Genomic DNA, 25989 nt, shown 5'->3' with positions numbered 1-25989 from the left:
TCCTTGGTTTTAAAGTGGGCTCTGACTGCACCCTCCCAGCTAGTCTCAGACTTCTCACCGAGGTGCTCTTGTCTGTATGGTCTAAAGCAGTCCCTCTGTGGAGAAGGAGGAGGTCTTGTAGTTTCCTGGTGAGCCATTCTTCACATCACCCACTCCTTTTTTTCTTTCTTTCTTTTCTTTTTTTTTTTTTTTGTAGTTTTAGCCCAAAGCATATGATCTTACCTGACAATTATTATTTTCTGGCTTTTATTTTTATCTTCTTGCTCAACATTATTACTTTATTACATTCATTTTCACATTAGAGAGTACGATTGCTTATAGTTTACTCATTTTTCTATACATCCAAACTTCCATTATTTATCTGGAAGGGTTTGATATGAAAAGAGGCTTCTAGTTAAAACTTGTCTTTATTTCTTCTTGAGACACTCAATATTTGTTTTACTATTGCCACACTCTGAAATCCTGCATTACTTAGAATCACTCACTATTTGACTTACTTTGATTTAGTATCTCATATTTGTATGTAACACCATGCTGTAGTCTTTCTCACACATTCTCTGTCTTTCTATCTGTCTCTTTCCATCTATTTCATCATGATAAGACCAAGGTAATTCTGAATTCTGATCTATCTATCTATCTATCTATCTATCTATCTATCTATCTATCTCATACTAAAATATTCTGGCAATCAGGTGGTCAAAAGACATCATTAGCACAGCTAAATTCTCTAGAAGTGCAATCTCAGGAGGGTTTTATTTTTATCTCTCTGATGATGACTGTATACCTGTACAGTAATTGGTGATGTTTCTGATATTCTGTAACTGACAAGTGGTCAGTTTACTTCACACTCTTGTGGACAAATGATACTAATCTCTGGTTGTTTTTCCACTTAGTTCACACTTTGTGGCAAAGAGGCATCTGTAAGCATCTTTACTAGAAATCTTTTTACCCAAAATCTGCCATTCTTGGCAGAGCTATTGTGGATTCTAGTAGCTCTAGACAGGTTAGATCTTACAGCTGAAGTTCAGCATCCTCACAGCATCATTTGACTCTCCTCAGAGCATCAGGCTTCTCTTCGCTCTATTGATATTTCCTGTTCATCCCACAGCTTTCATTGGCAGCAGGACTGTTTACTTAAATGTGCTACATGAATGAACTTAATGCTGGAATGTTTATTCACACATTTCCTGTGTAAGGGCATGCTATCTTGACAAAAAAAGGAGTTTATGTGCCAGGAGCATGCATCATTATCACATTTCCCGGTAATTGTAATATAATAAACCCTGAGATCCTTATATAATATACATTGAAATTTCTGTCTGCTAGAGTTGATATTTTTTCTAGAATTTTTTTTATAGAATCACTCAAGATGGACAGCTCTGGAGAGTCTTGTACAGTTGTTGAAATCTCAGGTTCGGTTGAAGAATAAGGCAGAATCCTGAAGCATGGTCAATAAAACTCAGAGACCAATATTGGTGTTTAACCTGAAGATCCAAAAAGCAAAGCAGCCAGCTACTGGCTCTTTCTTCAACCTCAGTCCAAAATGGTGATCCTCCAGAAATCTCAGAATGAGACTTTGAGAACTGTCTCCCCCGCCCCATTTTATAATCCTCTCTAGGGCTGAGATTAAAACTGGGGACCACTGGGATTAAAGGCATGCACCGCCTGGTTTCTATGGCAAACTAGTTTGGCTACTGGGATTAAAGGTGTGTCTTACCACTGCCTGGTCTATAAGGCTGTCCAGAGGAGCTGATTTACTCTCTGATCTTCAGACAAGCTTTATTTATTAAAATACAAATGAAATGCCACTACAGAGCCCTATGCTTGGCATTGAGTAAAATGGTTGTCATCAAAGAGTGGCAACTGAGGAGTTTTCACTGAGTCTTATGTTCAATGTGAGACCCTAACATATGCTTCCCCTCACTTTGTAATCATCAGTGGTCCTGGGAAATGAGTGTGCTCCCCTTGTTGTGAGTATACACCTGACTCCTGGAACTCACAGCCTGCAGACTGTTGCCACGGTCATGTGACTGTGAGTACCTGGTACAATTCCACTCTGCCCACAGAAAGTGACTTTAAGGAAATCCTCACTTTTCTTTTTCAGTTGTGATATGAGACTGTCTGACTTAGGTGTGGTCCTTGCACTAAGGCTCTAGGCCTGAAAATCCTTGGAGGAGTTAGCACATCCCATAAACCCATGTCCTTTTCTCTCTATAGTTCTGACAGATGAAGTCCTTAACTCAGGCGAACATTGCTACATCTGCGTGGACCTCAGGACAAGGCTGAAAGACATGTGTGCTTCCCTCCTCACTGATTTTCCTATTGTGTCAGTCATGCATTTCTTTTAATTATTAATTTTTAAAAATCACATTCACATTTTCATTTCCACATTTCACAGCTTCCTTCATAGTAGGAATGTTTCAGGAGGGTTTTATACCTTCAATTCTTGTCAAATAGAAAAGATGACTTTCGCATATTTTTATTTTCGTGACATGGCACAGAACATTTCCTGGGAGTGCAGCGAGGAGGAGTCCTCAAATTTTAATTCAATATTGATTGCTTTGTTTGCCTACGCCATGATAAAGTAACTGAAGACAGATGATTGAAGGAAGAAGAACCAGAAGTTCAGAGTAGATTATGTGTTGCGTCTTCTATTTGAAAGATAAGAACTTGGAAACCATGTGATCACAGTGGACCCCATGTTCAGTAACTGTGGAAAAAACCCTTAGCTTCAAGTGTGGGTGAGTGTGGGTGCAGAGCAGAGCACTCACAGAGGATTTCCTTTTGTCATTTGTCCTCACAGAACTTGTCTGTTCACAGTTCATATCTCAAGCCTACAATGGACCCATCGAGAGTCTGTAGTGATGAAAAGACCTTGAGGACCCCAAGGCACAAGCGTGCGTCAACCCCATCTCTTCCCCCAGGTAAGTACTTGGATATATTCTAGAATTAAGATTCCCATTATGTTTTAGTTTTAACAGTTTTAACAGTTTTTGTTTGGGGTGGTGAGATAAGTCCTCAGGTAAATCACTTGCTTCAAATACCTGACAACCAGAGTTCAATTCCCAATACCTTTGGTGGAAAGAAAATCATCTCCTGAAAGTTGTTTTCTGACCTCTACACCTAGTGTGGCATCCATATGCCTGCAGTCACACATAGGCACACACACACACACACACACACACACACACACACACACCTGTAGTTACATGCACACTCATATTCACACAATACTCTCTCTGTCACATATACACACTAATGAATTAAAAAGTTATTTCTCTGAAGCTGTGCTATTCTTAGTATTGTTGATGAGTGTAGGACAGCTTGCCTGTAGACAACTACAACATCGGGAAGCAAAAGCATACACGCTGCCATTTTGTACGACTAGCCTTCGAAATGTGAACAGGGCTTCTCTTATTCAGTGTTAGTTTCAAGACCCCGAAGAAATAATATTTTTCACATATGAACAGAAAAGTGTGTTTAGAGACACTGCAGACTTGTCCATTCTAGTACAGAACAAACACTTGAACTCAGCTCTAACTGCACTTGCACCCCTGGCAGTCAGCACTGGGTAAATCAGCCCTCTCCTCTCCTAGAGAATGCAGTAATTGGAGTGAAAGAATGTAAAAGACTGAGGTAATGCTCAAAAGATAACATGGCAGAGGGAGTATGACAAAGGACCAGAAAGTGAGGTAGAAAATGTGTCAAATTGTCATGAGAAACTATTGCATTCTATGATCTAATTAACCTTACTAATATCAATAACATATCAGCATTTTCAATTTGATATTATTTCTACATTTTGGAAACTGTGTGATTATCAACATTTTAGGATTTTGGATTAGGAACTATTAAATTATAAAAATTAAAGTCAGAACAAAAACAAAAATTAAAAGAAAAGTGTGTTTATAGGGTTATGTACTGTGAACAACCATTGATGATACTGGTCATTCAAAAAATATAATCTATCATTTTGGACAAACCTCTCATAGTTATTATATAATAGGAGGATGCCATGAAGGAAAACATTGCATTGATAGGCTTTGAACTCTGCCACAAAGAATCAATAGAATTATCATGTTACTGTTCTTCCTGAAATTTTAATTACTTTTTTGTGTAGTAATTAAAGTCTCTCAGTTATTTCAGCATTATGTAAAAATTAATGACAATGTTTAAAATATAATGTATAGTATGGCATAATCTGTGTGAGATACAACTGCCCATTCCTCTAATAATATCACTGGATACAAGATGTAGCTCTTCTGATATGAGGCGCTGTGTCCTGAGGTTAGCTCAGAGTATACAAACTTGCTTTTCCCTCTCTTTCTCCCTCCTTCTGTCCCTCCCTCCCTTCCTCCCTCTTTCTTTTTTCCCTCTTTACCTTTCTCCCTCATTCCTTCCTTTGCTTTTTGCTCCCTTATTTATTTCTCTTCTTTCTTAAAGGGAGTACACATGTATTTAGGAATAATTGTCTTTAATTATGCACCCAAACTTCAAAAGCCAAATTACTCAGTGATTTAAAGCAAGCAAATAATTTTTTAAAAAGTTAAAGTCAGGGAAATAGAATCATTAAATCTGCTTCTTTGTCATCTTCACATCAGGGTCAGAGGAAAGTGGAGGCTTTGAAACTGCTGGAAGGATTCTTTTGCTGGTATGATAGAAAGAAACATGCTTTTATTTTCTTGTGTTTAAGCCTAGCAAAATGAAGGTTGAGAAAGACAATGAGATTTCCTCAACACTACCATCCATGATTCCAAACCAAGAGACCAGAAAATTTGTTCACCCTCATTATGATTATTAACCTACAAAGCATCAGCTTGAACATGAGCCCAAAGGACAAAAGCAGTAGAATAAAGCCAGAGTAAAGCCCGTGAAGGGAAAACACTGACTTCGCAGTGAAGAAAATGAAACAGCCGTCACCAATTAGCTAAACAGCTCAAAACTGCAGGTAATTCACAGCATAGTGATTAGATCTCCCAGTGAACCAACAAACAAATACAGAAAGAGGGACATGGGCAGTGACCTGCTTTGTAGCCAAATGATCAAAAGTTTGCTTTGATAGTAGGATGGCTAAAAAAGGTGCACAGGGCTCATGCATTCACTTAGAAATGAGCCCCTATGTGCCAAGCGCTGTTCTGGATGATGATGATCATCTCAGAAGCTGTAGGTAATCTGGAGATTATCTAAAGCACACAGGGATAAGCACACAGGTTCTGTGCAAATAACACATTTTGTAGAAGAGATTTGATCTCATATGCAGAGGTTTTATAAGCAATCTTCTGTGGACAGTGAGCAATGCTGTGTGGTCAAAGGTGACACAAGATTGTCACGGAAGGAAACATGCAGGCATTGAGCCTGAGGAATGAGAGCTGTGCTGTCATTCCTGCCTTGTAGGACATGTTGTGTTACGGGACAAGGTTCCCAGAAATACTCAAAATATGAGGAGACTAGAGTATTTAAAACAGCCTAGAATTTCTCCTGAACACTAGTATAACACAGAGTGACTGAGTCCATTAAATAAGCCTAATGAGTCTAGTATTAAGATCACTCTGCTTGACGTGATGCCATCTCTAAAGGCAAAATCTTAATTTCCATTTAAGTGTTTCCTTGTTGGCATCCAGCATGTTATGGTCTCTGAGGCAGGTGTTAATATCTCACTGACTCTGCACCTACAGTCAGAAACCCTACAAGGAAAAGGACTCTCTCTCTCTCTCTCTCTCTCTCTCTCTCTCTCTCTCTTTCTCTCTCTCTCTCTCTTTCTCTCTCTCCCATGTGTGCACATGCATGCACACACGTATGTGCATTTTTAAAACAGTATACATAGAGTGAAGCACTAACTCCAGTTTTAGTCGGTCTACTAGGAATGCAAAAAGAGTCTTTGAAGTTAAGGGGTCTTATGTAGTTGCAAAACCACCTTTGATTTTTATCTCATGTGTCTTTGAGTAGATTTAACAAGTGTTTATGTTGCACTTCTTAGATACCTATCAGTGCCAACACTGGCATCCATTGGCTTTGAAACTCGGCTGTGCTGGGCTGATCCTTCTTTTCTTGGGCCTGATTGGACTCAGTGTCTTAGGTAAGTGAAATAAGAGCCTCAGCTTCACTTTTCCCTCATAAACTTATAAGTCCTCTTCATAGCATTTGGCCCCCTTGAGACTAGCAGGGAAGTCAATGACACTGAATGCTACAGGACAACATTCCTTGTCCACTATAGAAACTTCACATTGTTTCCATGCCTCTCGATTCACATATGGGGTGTGTCATATGTGTATCTAGAACTGCAGAAGAATATGTCACAAAATATGTGACAAAAATGTGAGAAGAATCAAGGAAACCAAAAAGTCCCCATATTTAGCTTATTTATTATACATGTCCACCTTCTCTTGCGATGAATGATTGAAGAAGTGCAAACTCAGGTGTGACTGTGAGCACCCACAGTTTGACCTGTCAATCAGACCATAAGCAACCTCAGAGCTGCCATGTATTCTGTGCTTTTCTGGTTCATATATCCCGTCTCCACGCTTGTCTCTTAATCCAGTTTGATGATACTTTCTCTCAGTCCATATGGTCAGATTTTTTGCAATAACTTTATTTTCTGAAGTGAGAAATACTGTTTTATCTGCAGCACAGTGGCTGTTCCTTAAACTACCAATGCCTCAGCTCCTGACTACACCTTTGCAACCATCACCTCACTTTTGAAACTGTGACCCGGGGTAGCTTTCATGTCCCACTGCCCACCCTTGCCACTACCTTAGCCACCTCCATGTAGGGAGGCAAATGCTGTTTTTGACTAAGACTCTATATTTTTATTTTACCAATGAAGATTTCAGAGTCAGATGCTGGCTTGAAACCTGCTAGCTCAGAGAGGCAGAGAAAGCAGCTGGCTCATATTCCTTCTCTGCTGTTTGTTGTAGAATATTTCTATACACTATGTGAATATATATCACCATGATTGGTTTAATAAAGAGCTGAATGGCCAAAGCTAGGCAGAAAGAGGTTAGATGGGACTTCAGGGGGCAGAGAGGTCTCGGGGAAGAAAAAAGTCAAGGTCACCAGCCAGATGAGAAGGAAACAGGATGGACAGTACAGAGTAAAGGTTACTGAGCCTCATTAAAAATGCAGATTAAGAGAGTCCGGTTTGATCACATGCTCCATCAGTCCCAGTCCAGCTGGCCTTGGTGAGCTCCCATTAGATCAGTCCCATTGTCTCAGTGGGTGGACCCACCCCTCCTGGTCCTGACTTCCTTGCTCATGTTCTCCCTCCTTCTGCTCCTCATTTAGACCTTGGGAGCTCAGTCCAGTGCTCCAATGTGGGTCTCTGTCTCTATCTCCATCCATGGCCAGATGAAGGTTCTATGGTGATATGCAAGATATTCATCAGTGTGGCTATAGGATAAGGCCAGTTCAGGCACCTTCTCCTCTGCTGCCCATGGAACTAGCTGGGGAAATCTCCTTGGACACCTGGGAACACCTCTAGAGCCAAGACTTTAGTCAACACTAAAATGGCTCCCTTGGTTAGGATAACTTCTTCCCTGCTCCCATATCCACCCTTCCTCCATCTCAATTATCCCATTCCCTCAAGCTCTCCCCAATCCTTCCCTTTTCCCTTCTCTCTCCCCATCTCCCCTTCCCCTCAATCCACCCCACCCCCCTGCTCCTGACTTTTGCCCAATGATCTTTTTTTTTTCACTTTTTGAATATCAGAAACTATTTTATTTTTTTTTTCCTCATGGTTTATTTTTTTTTATATTTAAAAAATTTCCATCTCCTTCCCTCCTCCTCCCCCTTCCCTCCCCTCCTTCTCCCCCTTCCCTCCCCTCCCCTCCACCCAAACCTCCCCTCCCTCCCTCTCAAGGCCAAGGAGCCATCAGGGTTCCCCACTCTATGCTAAGATCAGGGTCCTCCCAACTCCCCCCTGGACCAGGATGGTGATCGACCAAGCTGAGAAGGCTCCCACAGAGCCCGTCCATGCAGAAGACTCAGAGCCCAGAGCCATTGTCCTTTGCTTCTCAGTCAGCCCCCGCTGTTGGCCACATTCAGAGAGACGGGTTTGGTCGCATGATCCATCAGTCCCATTCCAACTGGAGTTGGTGATCTCCCATTAGTTCTGTCCCACCGTCTCCATGAGTGAACGCACCCCTTTCGTTCCTGACTTTCTCCCTCATGTTCTCGCTCCTTCTGCTCCTCATCAGGACCTTGGGAGCTCAGTCCAGTGCTCCAATGTGGGGCTCAGTCACCTTCCCGAACTGTCGCCAGCTGGAGGTTCCCTCCCGGTCCTGACTTTCTTTCTCATGTTCTCTCTCCTTCTGCTCCTCATCAGGACCTTGGGAGCTCAGTCCGGTGCTCCAATGTGGGGCTCTGTCATTTTCTTCATCTATCGTCAGGTGGAGGTTCTATGGTGATATGCAAGAAATTCATCAGTATGGCTATAGGAACTGGCCTTTTCAGGCTCCCTCTCCTCAGCTGCCCAAGGAACTAACTGGGGGCGTCTCCCTGGAAACCTGGGAACCCCTCTAGGGTCAAGTCTCTTGACAACCCTCAGGTAGCTCTTTAAATTAAGATATATGGTTCCCTGCTCCCATAACCACCCTTCCTATATCCCAAGCACCCCATTCCTCCGAGCTCCCCCCGTTCTCCCCTTCACACTTTTCTCTCCCCATCTTCCCTTGGCCCAGTCTTGCCCAACCCTCAAGTTCCCAATTTTGCCTGGCGATCGTGTCTACTTCCAATATCCAGGAGGATTACTATATCTTTTTTTGGGAGTTAACCTTCTTATTATCTTCTCAAGGATCCCAAATTTATAGGCTCGATGTCCTTTAATTATGGCTAGAAACCGATTATGAGTGAGTACATCCCATGTTCATCTTTTTGGGTCTGGGTTACCTCACTCAGAATAGTGTTTTCTATTTCCATCCATTTGCCTGCAAAATTCAAGATGTCATTGTTTTTTACCGCTGAGTAGTATTCTAGCATGTATATATTCCACAGTTTCTTCATCCATTCTTCCACTGAAGGGCATCTAGGTTGTTTCCAGGATCTGGCTATTACAAATAATGCTGCTATGAACATAGATGAGCATATGCTTTTGTTGTATGATTGGGCATCTCTTGGGTAGATTCCCAATAGTGGAATTGCTGGGTCCTGGGGTAGGTTGATCCCGAATTTCCTGAGAAACCGCCACACTGCTTTCCAAAGTGGTTGCACAAGTGTGCATTCCCACCAGCAATGGATGAGTGTACCCCTTACCCCACAACCTCTCCAGCAAAGGTTATTATTGGTGTTTTGGATTTTAGCCAATCTGACAGATGTAAGGTGATATCTCAAAGTTGTTTTGATTTGCATTTCCCTGATAGCTAAGGAGGTTGAGCATGACCTTAAGTGTCTTTTGGCCATTCGAACTTCTTCTGTTGAGAATTCTCTGTTCAGTTCAGCGCCCCATTTTTTAATTGGGTTAATTGGCATTTTACCGTCTAGTCTCTTGAGTTCCTTATATATTTTAGAGATCAGACCTTTGTCAGTTGCAGGGTTGGTGAAGATCTTTTCCCAGTCAGTAGGCTGCCTTTGTGTCTTAGTGACAATGTCCTTTGCTTTACAGAAGCTGCTCAACTTCAGGAGGTCCCATTTATTCAATGTTGCCCTTAAAGTCTGTGCAGCTGGGGTTATGCGTAGGAAACGGTTCCCTGTGCCCATTTGTTGTAGAGTACTTCCCACTTTCTCCTCTATCAAGCTCAATGTGTTCAAATTAATATTGAGGTCTTTAATCCATTTGGACTTGAGTTTTGTGCATGGTGATAGATATGGATCTACTTTCATTCTTCTACAGGTTGACATCCAGTTATGCCAGCACCATTTGTTGAAGATGCCCTCTTTCTTCCATTGTGTACTTTTGGCTCCTTTATCAAAAATCAGGTGTTCATAGGTTTGTGGTTTAAGATCCGGGTCTTCTATACGATTCCATTGGTCAACTTCTCTGTTTTTATGCCAATACCAAGCTGTTTTCAATACTGTAGCTTTGTAATAGAGTTTGAAGTCAGGGATGGTAATGCCTCCAGAAGAACCTTTATTGTATAAGATTTTTTGGCTATCCTGGGTTTCTTGTTTTTCCATATAAAGTTGATTATTGTCCTCTCAATCTCTGTGAAGAATTTTAATGGGACCTTGATTGGGATTGCATTGAATCTATAGATTGCTTTTGGTAGAATTGCCATTTTTACTATGTTGATCCTCCCAATCCACGAGCAGGGGAGATCCTTCCATTTTCTGGTATCCTCTTCAATTTCTTTCTTCAAAGACTTAAAGTTCTTGTCAAATAGATCCTTCACTTCCTTGGTTAGAGATACTCCCAGATATCTTATGCTATTTGTGGCTATTGTGAAAGGTGATACTTCTTTGATTTCCCTCTCTGCTTCCTTATCCTTTGTGTATAGGAGGGCGACTGATTTTTTGGAGTTAATCTTGTAACCTGCCACGTTATTGAAGGAGTTTATCAGCTGTAAGAGTTCTTTGATGGAGTTTTTGGGGTCGCTTATGTATACTATCATATCATCTGCAAATAATGAAAGTTTAACTTCTTCCTTTCCAAATTGAATCCCCTTGATTCCCTTATGTTGTCTTATTGCTATTGCTAGAACTTCAAGCACTATATTGAAGAGATAAGGAGAGAGTGGACAGCCTTGTCGTGTTCCTGAATTTAGTGGGATAGCCTTGAGTTTCTCTCCGTTTAGTTTGATGTTAGCTGTCGGCTTGCTGTAAATAGCTTTTATTATATTTAGGAATGACCCTTGTATCCCTAATCTCTCCAAGACCTTTATCATAAAAGGGTGCTGAATTTTGTCAAATGCTTTTTCAGCATCTAATGAGATGACCATATGGTTTTTTTCCTTCAGTTTATTTATATGATGGATTACATTGATAGATTTTCGTATGTTGAACCAGCCCTGCATCTCTGGGATGAAGCCTACTTGATCGTAATGGATAATTTTTCTAATGTGTTCTTGGATTCGGTTTGCCAGTATTTTATTGAGAATTTTTGCGTCAATGTTCATGAGTGAGATTGGCCTGTAATTCTCTTTCTTGGTTGAGTCTTTGTGTGGTTTAGGTATCAGGGTAACTGTGGCTTCATAGAAGGAATTTGGCAGTGACTCTTGTGTTTCTATATTATGAAATACCTTAAGGAGTATAGGTATTAGGTCTTCTCGGAAGTTCTGGTAGAATTCCGCATTGAAACCATCTGGTCCTGGGCTCTTTTTGGTAGGGAGGTTTCTGATAACAGTTTCTAATTCTTCGCGACTAACAGGACGATTTAGAGCATTTACCTGGTCCTGGTTTAACTTTGGTATATGGTATTTATCTAAAAAACTGTCCATTTCTTTTACAGTTTCCAATTTTGTGGCATACAGGCTTTTGTAGTAAGATCTAATGATTCTCTGAATTTGCTCTGTGTCTGTGGTTATGTCCCCCTTTTCATTTCTGATCTTATTAATTTGCGTGTTCTCCCTCTGCCGTTTGATTAGTTTGGCTAAGGGTTTGTCAATCTTGTTGATTTTCTCCAAGAACCAGCTTCTTGTTTCATTGATTCTTTGGATTGTTTTCTGTGTTTCTATTTTGTTGATTTCTGCCCTCAATTTGATTATTTCCAGTCTTCTACTTCTCCTAGGTGAGTCTGCTTCTTTTTTTTCCAGAGCTTTCAGGTGTGCTGTTAAGTCACCAATGAGTGCTTTCTCCGTTTTCTTTAAGTGGGCACTTAGTGCTATGAACTTTCCTCTTAGCACTGCTTTCATTGTGTCCCATAGGTTTGAGTATGTTGTGTCTTTGTTTTCATTAAATTCAAGAAAGACTTTAATTTCTTTCTTTATTTCTTCCTTGACCCAGGTGTGGGTCAGTAGTTGACTGTTCAGTTTCCATGAGTTTGTGGGCTTTCTGGGGGTAGCATTGTTGTTGAATTCTAATTTTAGTCCATGGTGATCCGATAAGACACAGGTGGTTACTAATATTTTTTTGTAATTGTGGAAGTTTACTTTGTTACCAAGTATATGGTCAATTTTCGAAAAGGTTCCATGAGCCGCAGAGAAGAAGGTATATTCTTTCCTATTTGGGTGGAATGTTCTATAGATGTCTGTTAAGTCCATTTGGTTCATTACCTCTATTAAGTCTTTCAATTCTCTGTTAGGTTTCTGTCTGATTGACCTGTCCATTGGTGAGAGAGGAGTGTTGAAGTCTCCAACTATTAGTGTGTGTGGTTTGATGGCTGCCTTGAGATCTAGAAGTGTTTCTTTTACATAAGTGGGAGCTCTTATATTAGGGGCATAGATATTCAGGATTGAGACTTCATTCTGATGGATTTTTCCTGTTATGAGTATAAAGTGTCCCTTTCCATCTCTTCTGATTGATTTTAGTTTGAAGTCAACTTTGTTGGAAATTAGTATGGCCACACCCGCTTGTTTCTTAGGGCCATTTGCTTGATAAACCTTTTCCCAACCCTTTACTCTGAGTAGGTGTCTGTCTTTGTGGTTGAGGTGTGTTTCTTGTAAACAGCAAAATGTTGGATTCTGTTTTCGTATCCAGTCTCTTAGCCTGTGCCTTTTTATAGGTGAATTGAGTCCATTGATATTAAGTGATATTAATGACCAGTGGTTGTTAACTTCAGTCATTTTTAGTAGTAGAGTTTGTGTGTTTCCCTTCTTCTAGTTGTGGTGGCGAAGGGTCGCTAGATGCCTGCGTTATTGTGGGCGTTGTTGGACTCCTTGGTTTGTGATTTTCCTTCTATTACTTTCTGCAAGGCTGGATTTGTGGCTGCGTATTGTTTAAATCTGTTTTTGTCCTGGAATATCTTGTTTTCTCCATCAATGGTGAATGCAAGCTTTGCTGGGTATAATAGTCTAGGCTTGCATCCATGTTCCCTTAGTGTCTGTAGCACATCTATCCAAGCTCTTCTGGCTTTCATGGTTTCCATTGAGAAATCGGGTGTAATTCTGATAGGTTTCCCTTTATATGTTACTTGACCTTTTTCCTTTGCAGCTCTTAATATCTGTTCTTTATTCTGTATGTTTTGTGTTTTGATTATTATATGGCGTGGGGATGCTTTCTTTTGATCCAGTCTATTTGGTGTTCTGTAGGCTTCTTGTACCTTCATAGGAACATCCTTCTTTAGGTTGGGGAAGTTTTCTTCTATAATTTTGTTGAATATGTTTTCTGGGCCTTTGAGTTGTAATTCTTCTCCTTCTTCTACCCCAATTATTCTTAGGTTTGGTCTTTTCATGGTGTCCCAGATTTCCTGAATATTTTGTGTTAAGAATTTGTTAGATTTGTTTAGTTCTTTAATCTGTGAGTTTATTTCCTCTATTGTATCTTCAGAGTCCGAGATTCTTTCTTCCATCTCTTGTATTCGGTTGGAAATACTTGTCTCTGAAGTTTCTGTTCGTTTACTCAGAGTTTCCATTTCCAGTCGTCCCTCAGATTGTGTTTTCTTCAATACCTCCATTTCATTTATCAGGTCTTGTACTGTTTCCCTTACCTGCTTGATTGCTTTTTCTTGTTTTTCTTGTTTTTCTTGGGTATCTTTGAGAGATTTATTTATTTCCTCTACCTTTTTGTTTGTCATCTCCATTTCTTTATGGCAGTTTTTTACCTCCTGTTTAAGGTCCTCTATTATTTTCATAAAGTACTGTTTAAGGTCGGTTTCTTCTATATCTTCTGGGGTAGGGTGTTCAATTCTTGTTGTTTCGGGATGTCTGGCTTGTGGTGATGTCATGTTGCCTTTCATGTTGTTGGAGGAGCTCCTGCATTGGCGCCTGCCCATCTCTTCCTTCAAAAGGAGCCCGGAGGCGTTTGGTGTCCTAGACCAATCTTTGCTGTGACTGAAACTGGTTGGATCTCCCCAGTGCCAGAGGAGGACCTATTCCTTGCGTCACAATCTGGAGAAGCCCGCACTCCCTTGCAGGAATCCTCAGACCTGCCTGGAGGCCAGAGTCTGACTCCTCTGGGTGGATGGCCTTAGAACAGGAGCAGGACACCTGAGAACACTAGGGAAAGCTTGGGAGACACAAGCCTGCAGAGGGAAGTGGGAGTAGGGGGTCTGTGCTCTCTTCCAGGGCAGGTTGCCCCAGGGTCCGCATTCACTCACCAGTTCAGATGGAATGTCAGGGCACAGGATCAGGGATTCCAGGCAGCCCAGGGTCGCAGCCCAGACAAAAGGGCCAAGGTGGGGGCAGGGCGGGATGGAATACCACACAGCGAACCTGGCAGCACAATCTGAAGGAGCCAGCACCCCTCCGCAGGAATCCTCAGACCTGCCTGGAGGCCAGAGTCTGACCCCTTTGGGTGGATGGCCTTAGAACAGGAGCAGGACACCTGAGAACACTAGAGAAAGCTTGGGAGACACAAGCCTGCAAAGGGAAGTGGGGGTAGGAGGTCTGTGCTCTCTTCCAGGGCAGGTTGCCCCAGGGTCCGCATTCACTCACCAGTTCAGATGGAATGTCAGGGCACAGGATCAGGGATTCCAGGGAGCCCAGGGTCGCAGCCCAGACAAAAGGGCCAAGGTGGGGGCAGGGCGGGATGGAATACCACACAGCGAACCTGGTAGCACAATCTGAAGGAGCCAGCACCCCTCCGCAGGAATCCTCAGACCTGCCTGGTGGCCAGAGTCTGGCAGCACAATCTGGAGAAGCCCGCACTCCCTTGCAGGAATCCTCAGACCTGCCTGGAGGCCAGAGTCTGACTCCTCTGGGTGGATGGCCTTAGAACAGGAGCAGGACACCTGAGAACACTAGGGAAATCTTGGGAGACACAGGGACGGGAGAAATGGACACAAGCCTGCAGAGGGAAGTGGGGGTAGGGGGTCTGTGCTCTCTTCCAGGGCAGGTTGCCCCAGGGTCCGCATTCACTCACCAGTTCAGATGGAATGTCAGGGCACAGGATCAAGGATTCCAGGCAGCCCAGACAAAAGGGCCAAGGTGGGGGCAGGGCGGGATGGAATACCACACAGCGAACCTGGCAGCACAATCTGAAGGAGCCAGCACCCCTCCGCAGGAATCCTCAGACCTGCCTGGAGGCCAGAGTCTGACCCCTTTGGGTGGATGGCTTTAGAACAGGAGCAGGACACCTGAGAACACTAGAGAAAGCTTGGGAGACACAAGCCTGCAAAGGGAAGTGGGGGTAGGAGGTCTGTGCTCTCTTCCAGGGCAGGTTGCCCCCGGGTCCGCATTCACTCACCAGTTCAGATGGAATGTCAGGGCACAGGTTGCCCAATGATCTTGTCAACTTCCATTACCAGTGTAACAATGAAGGGGCCAGGCCTGCTTGTTTGTTGGGGTTTTTGCCCCGCCTCGTACCCCACAGCCGGCAAGCCCCAAAGAAATAACACAGAGATCTCTATAAGTTATAAAGCTGATTGGCCCATTAGCTCTAGCCTCTCACTGGCAAACTCTCACATCTTGATTAACCCATTTTTCTGATCTATGTTAGCCATGTGGCTCAATACCTTTTTCAGTGGTTGCAGATCACATCCTGCTGCTTGGGTGATCTGGGCAGGAGTAGGGGGAATCAATTTCCTCCTTCCCAGAATTCTCCTGTTCTCATTACATCATTTCTATTTCCTGTCTGGTTTCCCCACCTTTACTTCCTGCCTGGCCAATCAGCGTTTATTTAAAACATGATTGACAGATTACAGACAATTCTCCTGCACCAATCCAGGAGGATAACTATATGTTTTTCTGTGGGTTCACCTTCTTATTTAGCTTCTCTAGGATCACGAACTATAGGCTCAATGTCCTTTGTTTATGGCTAGAATCTGCTAATGAGTGAGTACATACCATATTCCTCTCTGAATGTGACTGACAATGAGGGCTGACTGAGAAGTCAAGGACAATGGCACCGAGTTTTGATTCTACTGCATGGACTGGCCTTGTGGGAGCCTAGTCTATTTGGATGCTCACCTTCCTAGACCTGGATGGAGGGGAGAGGACCTTGAACTTCCCACAGGGCAGGAAACCCTGACTGTTCTTAGGACTGGAGAGGGAGGTGGAAGAGGAGTAGGGGAGTGGGAGGGAAATGGGAGAAGGAGAGGAGGTGAAAATCTTTAATAAATAAATAAAAAATAAAAAAAAGAAATTCTCAGCTATAGCCCTAAAATACTATGTAACAGCATGATCAGTCTTTTATGGGCATTAGCTAGGAGTCTGAGCATTAATAGTCACAAGATTTTTACAACACATAAAGAGCATGAATAATAATTATTATGGAAGCCAAAAATGACCCAAGACTGCTTGGTGCTGGACTTTCAGAGTCTCTGTCACTGGTGTGCTAATCATTTAATCAATTTGCACAGGGTTTGGTGTAAGGTGTGTTGTGGTTTTCTGAAACTTATTTTTGACAAATGTTTTTCCATCCTCACCACTTAGGATCATCCAAGGACCCATTAGCAGAATTATGTAGTAATACGTGGAAAACAGAAACATGTACACTGAATTGGCATTCATTCTTCAAAATAATATGGGAAAATAAAATGTCCATTCACAAAAAAATGCAGATTAAAAATATTCAGGACTCTATTTCTGAAGGGAGAAAGGGGTATATTATATAAAATGATGGGATAAAAAGTAGTTGCTGAGTCTACTTTTGAATAATCACTAGTCTCAAATATTTTACATTAGTATGGATTTTTGTATGTTGATACAAATTCAAGCTTATTTTAGTTATACTGTATATATTTTCTACTCTTGTTTAAGGTATTATACCTATGCAGCTCATTTAAAAATATAATGTAAAATATTAGTTTTTGAAAGCTATTTAGGATAATAAAAAGACAGGTTAATAAATAGTCATATATAACAATCAAGCTTATAGTCAAGTCAGGTATATTTTTAAGATCATACAGAGCTATTTTAGATAGATAAGTGATCTTCAAACACTTCAAAGATCTATTAGAATATGCATTTAAAATGTTTTAATAGCATAAGGCTTTTCATGACAGTGAGACACACCTACTCCTGGCAACACTAATTTACTTCAAAAGAGGATGATAGACACAGAAGAATCTTCATATGGAGTTTGCTTTTTTTGTGTGGCCAAAGCTAGCCATTTGGACAAGAAATTGCCTTTGCCCTGACTTCTGACATTATGCTGCCTAAACTGGACAAAGCAGGACACAAAAGAAAGCAACTGACAAATGTTGCCAAGATATGATAGGACAGTCCTTCAAAAATTCTTGCTTCACAGAAAAGTCTGTCAAATATTCTAGGCCTGTAGGCCAAAGATGGATACCCAATGTTATAAAAGAACCTTGGGTGACTGTCCAGGCCACCAGCTGTTTCTGTCATTTTTATAGGTTTGGAAGTGGCTTGGTCTGTACCTCTTGTTTCTTCAGGTAATATTATATCCTTCTTGGGCCTCTGATGGAGTTGAAGAGTAGATAGTTATAGTTACAGTTTTCTTTGTTACCAAATTCAAAAAAGAAACTCACAAAAGCGGTATAAAATTGATAAGGTTGAGAGACATAAAGCTTAAATTGTTTATCAAAAATATTTTGAGGTCCAAAAAGATAGTTTTCAGATGGTAATCAAGTTATGATTGAAAATAGTTTATGTATAAAACTTTAAATTTATCAAGATAAGATTATTTATCAAGATAAGATAGGGCATTTTCTCCAAATATGTCAAATACAAATGGACTGGACATTGTGAATGCAGTTCTTACCTGATGGTTGTTCTTATTGTTTGTAGTTTTAGTATGTTAGAATTAAGATCTTTCCCTTTTATTTAGACAAAAGGGGAGAATGTTGTGGAATATTCTTTTACATTGTGTGAAGATGTGTCACTATAACACATTGATTAGTTTAATAAAGAGCTGAATTGCCAATAACTAGGCAGGAATAGGTTAGGTGGGAATTCTGGGTACACGAGGTCTTGGGGATGAAGAAAGGTAGAGTCACAAGCCAGACATATAGAAAACATGATGAGCATCACGGAGTAAAGGTAATTGAGCCAAGTAAAAAACCAACAAGATAGATTTGAAAATGTGTGCTAATTTAACTTATACGAACTAGTTAGGAACAAGCCTAAGCTAAGGCAGAGCTTTCATAATTAATAATAAGTTTCCATGTCATTATTTGTATGCTGATAGCCCAAAGAAAAAGCCCGCTACAGCCATTGTCCCAAAAATAATTTCTCCTACACCAACTGAAACAAAATCTTCTCCACGCAGATGTTGTCCCTCCCTTCTAGTTCCTGTAGCCCCACCCACTTCTTCTGAGTTTCCCTAACTTTCTATAGTTATTTCAACTCAACTGGTTCTTTGGTCCACCTCTTGACCTACAGTTGCTTTTATTTAAACAATACAATCTTGGTGATCACAGTGTGATCAAATATCCTGTGACAGAAAAATAGAATACAAATTCCATCATTTGTTTCAGTATTTAATTCTCTCTATGTGTTTTCTTACTTAATAGTGCGATTCTTAGTGCAAAAATCACCAATAGAAAAACACAGTGTGACTGCTCAAGGGAACAGGACTGAACAAACAGGTAATTGTGTGGCTTGATTTTCCCAATAATAAGAGGTAATTTTTGATATATACTGTGAGTTACCTCAGTCAAAGTTCACAATAGCCCTCCATGAATGATCATGTCACTATGTTTTTTTTTTCTGAGAAAACAGCCATAAAATGTTGGGAACTCATGAAGAGTCACACAGTTTATAATTATTGATGCTGGGAACTGCAATGAAGCTGTGTGACCTTGTTATCTATCATCTTAATCACTTAACCATGCTGCCTCAGGGTGCTGGTACACATGATCCTTACTAGGCAGATATCAAGTTAAAAGTGAAATATTTGATTATTTTAAGGAACATGTTGTACAGTTTACTTTGAAGCTAATTAATAAAAACAAAACATAAAATGAATCCTTTGTCATTAATTATGATTCCTTGCCATATGAGAGCATTGATCTTGTTCCAGCATGAGCTAATGAAGCAACTACTGTGTGGAGCTGTTATGCAGCAGGAACAGGACCAAAACAGAACATGTCTTGTTTTTCACTCTAGGGAGATCAGTCATACTAATGTGTCCGAGAGATTGGCATCCATACCGGGATAAATGCTTACATCTTTCTCAAACTTCTGGACCTTGGTCTGAAGGCCTAACTTATTGCTCTGTGAAAGAAGCCACTTTGCTGCTCATTGAAAATGAAGAAGAATTGGTAAATTGCTCAGTAGAGCATATAACACTTTCATTATGCTATGTTGATACTCTGACTTTAACAGACTGTCTATGCTAAGGAAGTGGAGACTTAGATTTTAAATATCTTGTAATCTGAGAGACTAATTGAATTTATTATTTAATAACTGAATATAGTGTCATGAGTATTAAAAGTATAAATATAGAGAGATAGATTTCACAGAGAAGAGAGAACTTTACTGCTGGGGACCTAGGACAGATTTCAAATAGAAGTAACTATTTTAGGAGGTTGGCAGAAAAAAGTAAGTCACAAGTAAACATTGTGGATTAAGTCTTTCACTCTGTTTTGGTTATAGAGATTCATTCATGATTTTTCAAGGAGAAAAAGACAGCAGTTTTTTATTGGACTAAATTATGTACCACTGGAGAAAACCTGGAAGTGGATAAATGGCTCCATATTAAATCCTGATTTGTAAGTATTAAAAGAGCTAATCTGAATATTCAATTTGCACACAAATCACTGAAAATTTAATTTATTTTAATTAAGTTTATAAGTTCTTGAGAGGGTCAGAATAGGCTGAAAAGACAGTTCCAAGATTGGTCGAAATTTTTCATGTTCAAGTAGACATCAACCATTTATAAGAGTGTGTGTGTGTGTGTGTGTGTGTATGTGTGTGTGTGTGTGTGTGTGTGTGTGTATGTGTATGTTTGTATTTATTTTCAAAGGAGTTTTAAAGGACAAGGAATAGATTAACTTCTTAGGTTTGGAGATAAAAGAGAAAAATATTTTAAAATTTCTATCTGGATTACATAGGTTTTTCTTTCTTTTCCCACTTTTCTACTTCCTACATTTACATATAATTTAAATATTTTCTTTTATTTGTTTTATATGTGTGTATCTGAGTGTATGTATGTGTACTATGCACATGTAGAAGCCTACAGAAGTCAGATTCCCTGGAACTGGAGTTACAGATGGTTGTGAGCGGCCATATAGGTGCTAGAATTTGAACCTGGATCCTCTGTAAGAGCATTAAATACTGTTAACTCTTAAGTCATCTCTCTAGGCCCCTACACAATAATTCTTAAGCAAGACTTTAGAACAAAGTTGCAGCATAGCATTTCATGAACTTACTTTCTCTAGGCAGAATCAGTATAAACATTGCTGTTTAAAAACATTTTCATACACAGTAGGGGCTCATTTGTGTGTGTGTGTGTGTGTATGTCTCTTTCTGTGTATTTCCTAATTGTAATATAATTACAATTAATCGTACTTAATTTTGATTCATAGTAAATATATGATTATAAGTGGAGATATCTATGTAAGGCAAAGGATGTAACTCAGTTACGGTGTGATTTTACTCTTTGGGTAAGAGAATACTCTGATTAGACAGCAGCGACCAGGTACATTTGGCAGCCATCATGCTATAATGGAAAGTGTCCATCAAACCAGCTTCTGTTTTAACTGGACTGAAAAATGGCTCTGGGTAAAAGCTCTAGCTTTGTAAACTTTCCAGTTCAGTCCACAGAACCCATATAAAAAGCCAGATTAAGAGATGCACACCTGTATCCCAGCACTCCTGCAGAGAGATGGGAGGTAGAGACAGAAGAATCATTCAGATGCACCGGGACCAGTGAGCCTGGAGTACACAGCTGTTGTATGGAGGCTGCTTGTTTGTTTCCTGGACACCCAGACCCCCAAAATAACCACACAGAAACTGTATTAATTAAATCACTGCTTGGCCCATTAGCTCTAGCTCCTTATTGGTTAACTCTTACATCTTAATTTAACCAGTTTCTATTAATCTATGTATTGCCAGGTGGCTGTAGTTTACCAGCAAAGTTTTGGGTATGTCTGTCTCTGGTGGCAGCTCCATGGCTTCTCCTCCATTCCGTTTTCTTTCTCCTAGCATTCAGTTTAGTTTCCCCCACCAACCTCTGTTCTACTCTGCTATAGGTCCAAAGCATTTCTTTATCAACCAATGGTATTCACAGCACTGTAGTGATGAGGCGGCGGGCTGCTTCCCGCCACCTGGCTAGCTTTACCCAAAATAATTACACGGAAACTGAATTCTTTTAAATACTGCATGACCCATTAGCTCTAGCCTCTTATTGGCTAACTCTCATATCTTGCTTAACCCATTTCTAATAATCTGTGGCATCTGACTAACTTTCCTTCTTCCTAGCATTTTGTTCTGTCTACTCCACCTATCTAAATCCTGCCCTATCAAAAAGCCAAGGCAGTTTCTTTATTAACCAATGAAAGTCTTCCATCACAGCACACAGAGAGGAATCCCACATCACACAGCACAGTGGCAGAAACAAGATAGAAAGGAGGCTCTCCCCAAAATTGTTCTCTGACTTCTACACAAGCTCTGACCCTTCCTATGTCCCTCCCTTTCCCCACTTTCTCTCACACATACACAAAGTAAATATTTATTTTAATTCCCAGCGCCCTGGTTTTCAGATAAGGAAACTTGGGGAAACAGAGGCAAAGTGAAAATTTTGCAAACAGGATTATTTTGGGAATTAAGTGAGATTGTGTTATATCCCTCACCAGAAGTCTGGCTGGGGAATCCCCAGGAATCCATTAAAGACTTTTTGAAAGTAATTCATTGATTTGAACAGATTGGCCTTAAGAAAAGGATCTTGAAGATTGAAAAATGAAGCTAACAGATGAAAAAAATAGGGACATTTGCAGAAGCCCAGCTGATGAAAGCTCATAATTTGAGTCGCATGCTGGGCGTGAGGGTGACACCAAATTTGCTGCTTAGGGACAAGGGACTTCAAGAAGAAATGATGAGAGGCAAGGGTCAGCTGTGAGAGAACCCTGCCTACTTCCTGATAGATGACATCCTCTGTTTAAGACAGGCAATTCATGAACTCACCCCTTCCTTTAATCACTCCAGAAGATGCCTGTGTCTGTGCATGACTTCTGGTCATTCCCACCTCCAGTGATCCCAGGAACCCTGAGTGTAGGACTAGTGTTATGATAATGCAAAGACTCACCAGCTCTGGGTTGAGACAGGTTGGAACTCCATTTCCACATGAGCTGAGGTTCTTTTCTTCTCTGCATCCAATTTGGTAGACCCACTGTGTTCACTCTGTGTGTCGAATACATTTACAGAGCACCTATTCTGAATAAATGTTGTCATGCATCCATGCATATTTCAGTGACTTCTCCAAACAGCAACCGGTAATACACTAAATATTTAAGAAATCTATAACTCAGTAAAATGAAGACGCTTCCCACATGATCACATGCATGTTAGTAACAGAACGAGGAATTTTCACTTCCCAATTCCCAAACCTCCTTTTTTCTACATTATTATGAAGGTTCTTGCTCTTATAGTTCTTCTCCTGTGAGGGTGAAACTGAAAATTATGGCATTTCTATCAGCTGTATTTTTAATGTTTACATGTGTTTCTAATGTTTGTTACTGTGTTTATTATGCTTAAACACTTTTAAGCATCCTTAAAAGTCCAAAGAAAATTAATGGCTGATGTGATAATTGTAAGAAAACCCTAAACACTAGGAGCAGCTATTTTTGCTCTTTAGATTAAGAATCATGGGCACTGAAGAAGAAAACAGCTGTGCAGTCATCTCACAGACAGAAGTGGTTTCTGACTTCTGTTCTTCAGACAACCGCTGGATCTGCCAAAAGAAACTGAACCATGACTGCAATCCTTGTCCTGACTCCTGATTGTGAATGGCATCTCTATTCCTTTGCCTTCCACACGGGATTGCTGCACTGAACTGTCAAGGCTGCCGTTCCTTGGCCCTCCCAGGGCAGTCAGTGACACAAAGCATGGACTCCAAAACCACTGTGACTCCTACAGATGCTAAATCCCATGTTTTTATTCTCTAACCAATGTTTTTATTGTATAAATGTAAGTGTACATGGATGCAGATGTGCCATTATGAGAGAGGTATTCTGTAGAAGGAGGTCCAGGACAGCAGAGGGCGCTGGAGGCCTTGTGTGGCCCTTGCTGATCTCTGTCCGTGAGGTCATCTTGCAAACAGCTGCAGAAAACCTCAAAATCCCGACTCTACACTCCATTCCAAGCTATCTTACATCCTTGATTAAATGTTTGACTTTGACACCAGAGGCACATAGTTAAGGATCTAGGGAAGGGAAGGGTTTGGTTTGATTGACACCTCCAAATTAATCAAGTCAATAATTAGCTAATGTTGTGATAATGAGAGTGACTCTAGGTAAAATGAGCTCTGTCCATGTGATGTCTCCCACGCTGTGGTATTATTGTACCAGTAGACTCTGGGCAGATGCTGATGCATTGACCCTGAACTTGTCAGTCTCCAGAGCTGTGCGACAAGAGGGTCTCTTCCCCTCCAATTTCTTGTTATGACAACAAAAAATGGACTAATACAGGGACTTGTCTCTTCCCACCATTCCAAAGGCCTTTCCATTTTAATTTTCTCATCACTTCTTTCTTCTGCACCTCTCTATAGCTTATGGAATATACTGTAGAAAGTATGCAGCTAAATATTTGGTTATTTTAGTATTAAATAAATGACATCTTTTCAATCTTCTTTTAGAGAAATTAAAATAAATATTTATTCTGATAAATATTCTGGATGTCTGCGTTTATTTCTTACTCTCATTGTTTTTGGTTTTTTGAGACAGGATTTCTCTGTGGAATAGCTCTGGCTGTCATGGAGACCAGGCTGGCCTCAGATTCACAGAGATCTACCTGTTTCTGCCTCTTGAGTGCTGGGATTAAAGGTGTGTGCCACTACTGTCTGGCTCAGATGTCTACTATTATAAAAATAAAAAAACATTGCCATATTTTCCAATGTAATAGTCTTGTGTTCAAGTCTGGCCCTCTGCCAATTACCAAACAAGAGAAGAGATGAATATATTGAGGATATGAACTAAAGGAAAACTGTCTACCTTGGTGGGAATAAAAACTAACATGGTTGTTATGGAAAACAGCATGGAATTCCTCTCCTCAAAAATTAAAATGTATCCATTGCAACACTGAATAATCTCACTCTCCATATATACTGCTTAAAAAATTCTGAAATGTTCTAAAAATGATTTTTAAAGTTGGAGGATGGAGCAGGTTTACAATTTTCCATCCTTTTACCCTAAGGTCGTATCTGTCTTTGATCTTGAGGTATGTTTCATGGACCAATAAATGGATAGGTCCTATCTTTTAATTCAATCTGTCAGTCTGTTTTCTTTGATTGGGGAATGAAAAGCATTGACTTTCATGCTATTTTTAAAAGTTATGTATTAATTACTTTCATTTAGCAATATTGTTTTATCCCCATTCCTTTCTTAACCATTTTCAAACAGTGGCCTCATGAATGTTTTTTTATCTTCACCTTCAGGATAAAGGATCCTGTTATATATCTTCTGTGGAGCTTTGTTGGTTATCAAGAATTTCTTAAGATTTTTTCATTTTATTTATATTCATCATAAACAATTACAGTAGTAATACATTAATATTTAGCTATTTGTGGCTTAAGGGATGTTTTAAATAACATTAATTAAACAGGATGCTTTTTTTAAATTTAAGAGCATTCAGGAAGTGCACTCCTATTTATAGTGTAAACACCCCAGTAACAGCTTTCTTTGTCTAGTTTCACCAATGTTTCCTAACTGTGGGGGACAGAAGATTAGTATACAGTGTTAGCAAATATGAATAAATGAGGGTGTAAAGAAGAATTTTAAGACACATGTAGGTAACTTTTCTGGAGACATCTTACAGAATTGTGACGGTTCATGTTGATTTTCTTCTGATAGCCTTCTTTTTTCCTTCACCCATTGGACATTTTAAATAATTGTTTAGAAACCCAATTCTAGGTGGTAAAGCCATGGCTCAGTGGTTAAGAGCACTTGTCACTCTATAAGAGAACATCAGCTCTGTATTAGTCAGGGTTCTCTAGAGTAGCAGAATTTTTTAAATTGATTTTTATTGGGCTCTACATGTTTCTCTGCTCCCCTCCCTGGAGGGGAGAGGCAGAGAGCAGCAGAATTCATAGAATGAATCTCTCTCATATATATATATATATATATATATATATATATATATATATATATATATATATATAAAGGGGTTGCGTTAGAATGACTTACAGGCTGTGGTCCAACTAATCCAACAATGCCTGGCTATGAATGTTGGCAGTCCACAAGGCTGGATGTCTCAGCTGGTCTTTGGTGGACACTGGAATCTTGAATAAGTAGACTTTAATGCCAGTGAATAAATGAAACCACTAGCAAGGCTAGAGTAAGCAGGCTAAGAACAAAAGCTTCCTTCTTTCATGTCCTTGTATAGGCTTCTGATGTGGGATTCCCCTCTGTATGCTGTGAATATCATTAGTTAATAAAAAAGCTGCTTTGGGCCCATTGTAGCAAAGAATAGGCAGAAATTCCAAGAAATAAAGGTAGAAGGAGTAGGTGGAATCAAAGAGAAGCCATGTAGCCACAGGAGACAGAGGCTGGACACCGGAAACCACATGCCTGATGCTGGAAGCCAGATACCAGAAGGAACTTTACTCATAGGCCACAACCATGTGGAAATACACAGATTAATACAAATGGGTTAATTTAAGATATAAGAGCTAGCAAGTAAGAAGAATGAGCTAATAGGCCAAGCAGTGTTGTAATAATACAGTTTATGTGTGATTATTTTGGGTCTGGGTGGCTAGGAACAATCACACAACCTCTGCCTATGAGCTTCCAGCAGAAGGTGTGGCCCATATTAATATTCAGATTAAAGGCATGTGTCTTCCTGATTCAACAGTCCTGATTAGAAGTGGATTTGCCCACTTCAAACCAAGCAAAAATCTCTCACA

At 40.3% G+C, this 25989-nt stretch overlaps 1 protein-coding gene across 2 annotated transcripts in view; it reads left to right on the top strand.

Annotated features, from left to right (window-relative positions):
• The window catches only part of LOC119806544 (killer cell lectin-like receptor subfamily B member 1F), a 32339-nt gene extending 8776 nt beyond the window's left edge, over positions 1 to 23563 (top strand). For both annotated transcript variants that reach the window (XM_038318321.1, XM_038318322.1), the window contains 6 exons: positions 2821 to 2924; positions 5978 to 6076; positions 18443 to 18517; positions 19038 to 19192; positions 19527 to 19642; positions 22726 to 23563. In XM_038318321.1, coding sequence (XP_038174249.1) covers positions 2840 to 2924; positions 5978 to 6076; positions 18443 to 18517; positions 19038 to 19192; positions 19527 to 19642; positions 22726 to 22870 — 675 coding nt within the window. In that variant the 5' untranslated portion in view covers positions 2821 to 2839 and the 3' untranslated portion in view covers positions 22871 to 23563. The remainder of the gene's footprint in view (positions 1 to 2820; positions 2925 to 5977; positions 6077 to 18442; positions 18518 to 19037; positions 19193 to 19526; positions 19643 to 22725) is intronic.
• The last annotated feature ends 2426 nt before the right edge of the window (positions 23564 to 25989 follow it).

This window comes from Arvicola amphibius, chromosome 2 (assembly GCF_903992535.2).
Source record: "Arvicola amphibius chromosome 2, mArvAmp1.2, whole genome shotgun sequence".
NCBI classification, from domain to species: Eukaryota; Metazoa; Chordata; class Mammalia; order Rodentia; family Cricetidae; genus Arvicola; species Arvicola amphibius.
Note: the sequence above shows the minus strand (reverse complement) of the source record. Positions and strands in the feature narration are given on the sequence as shown.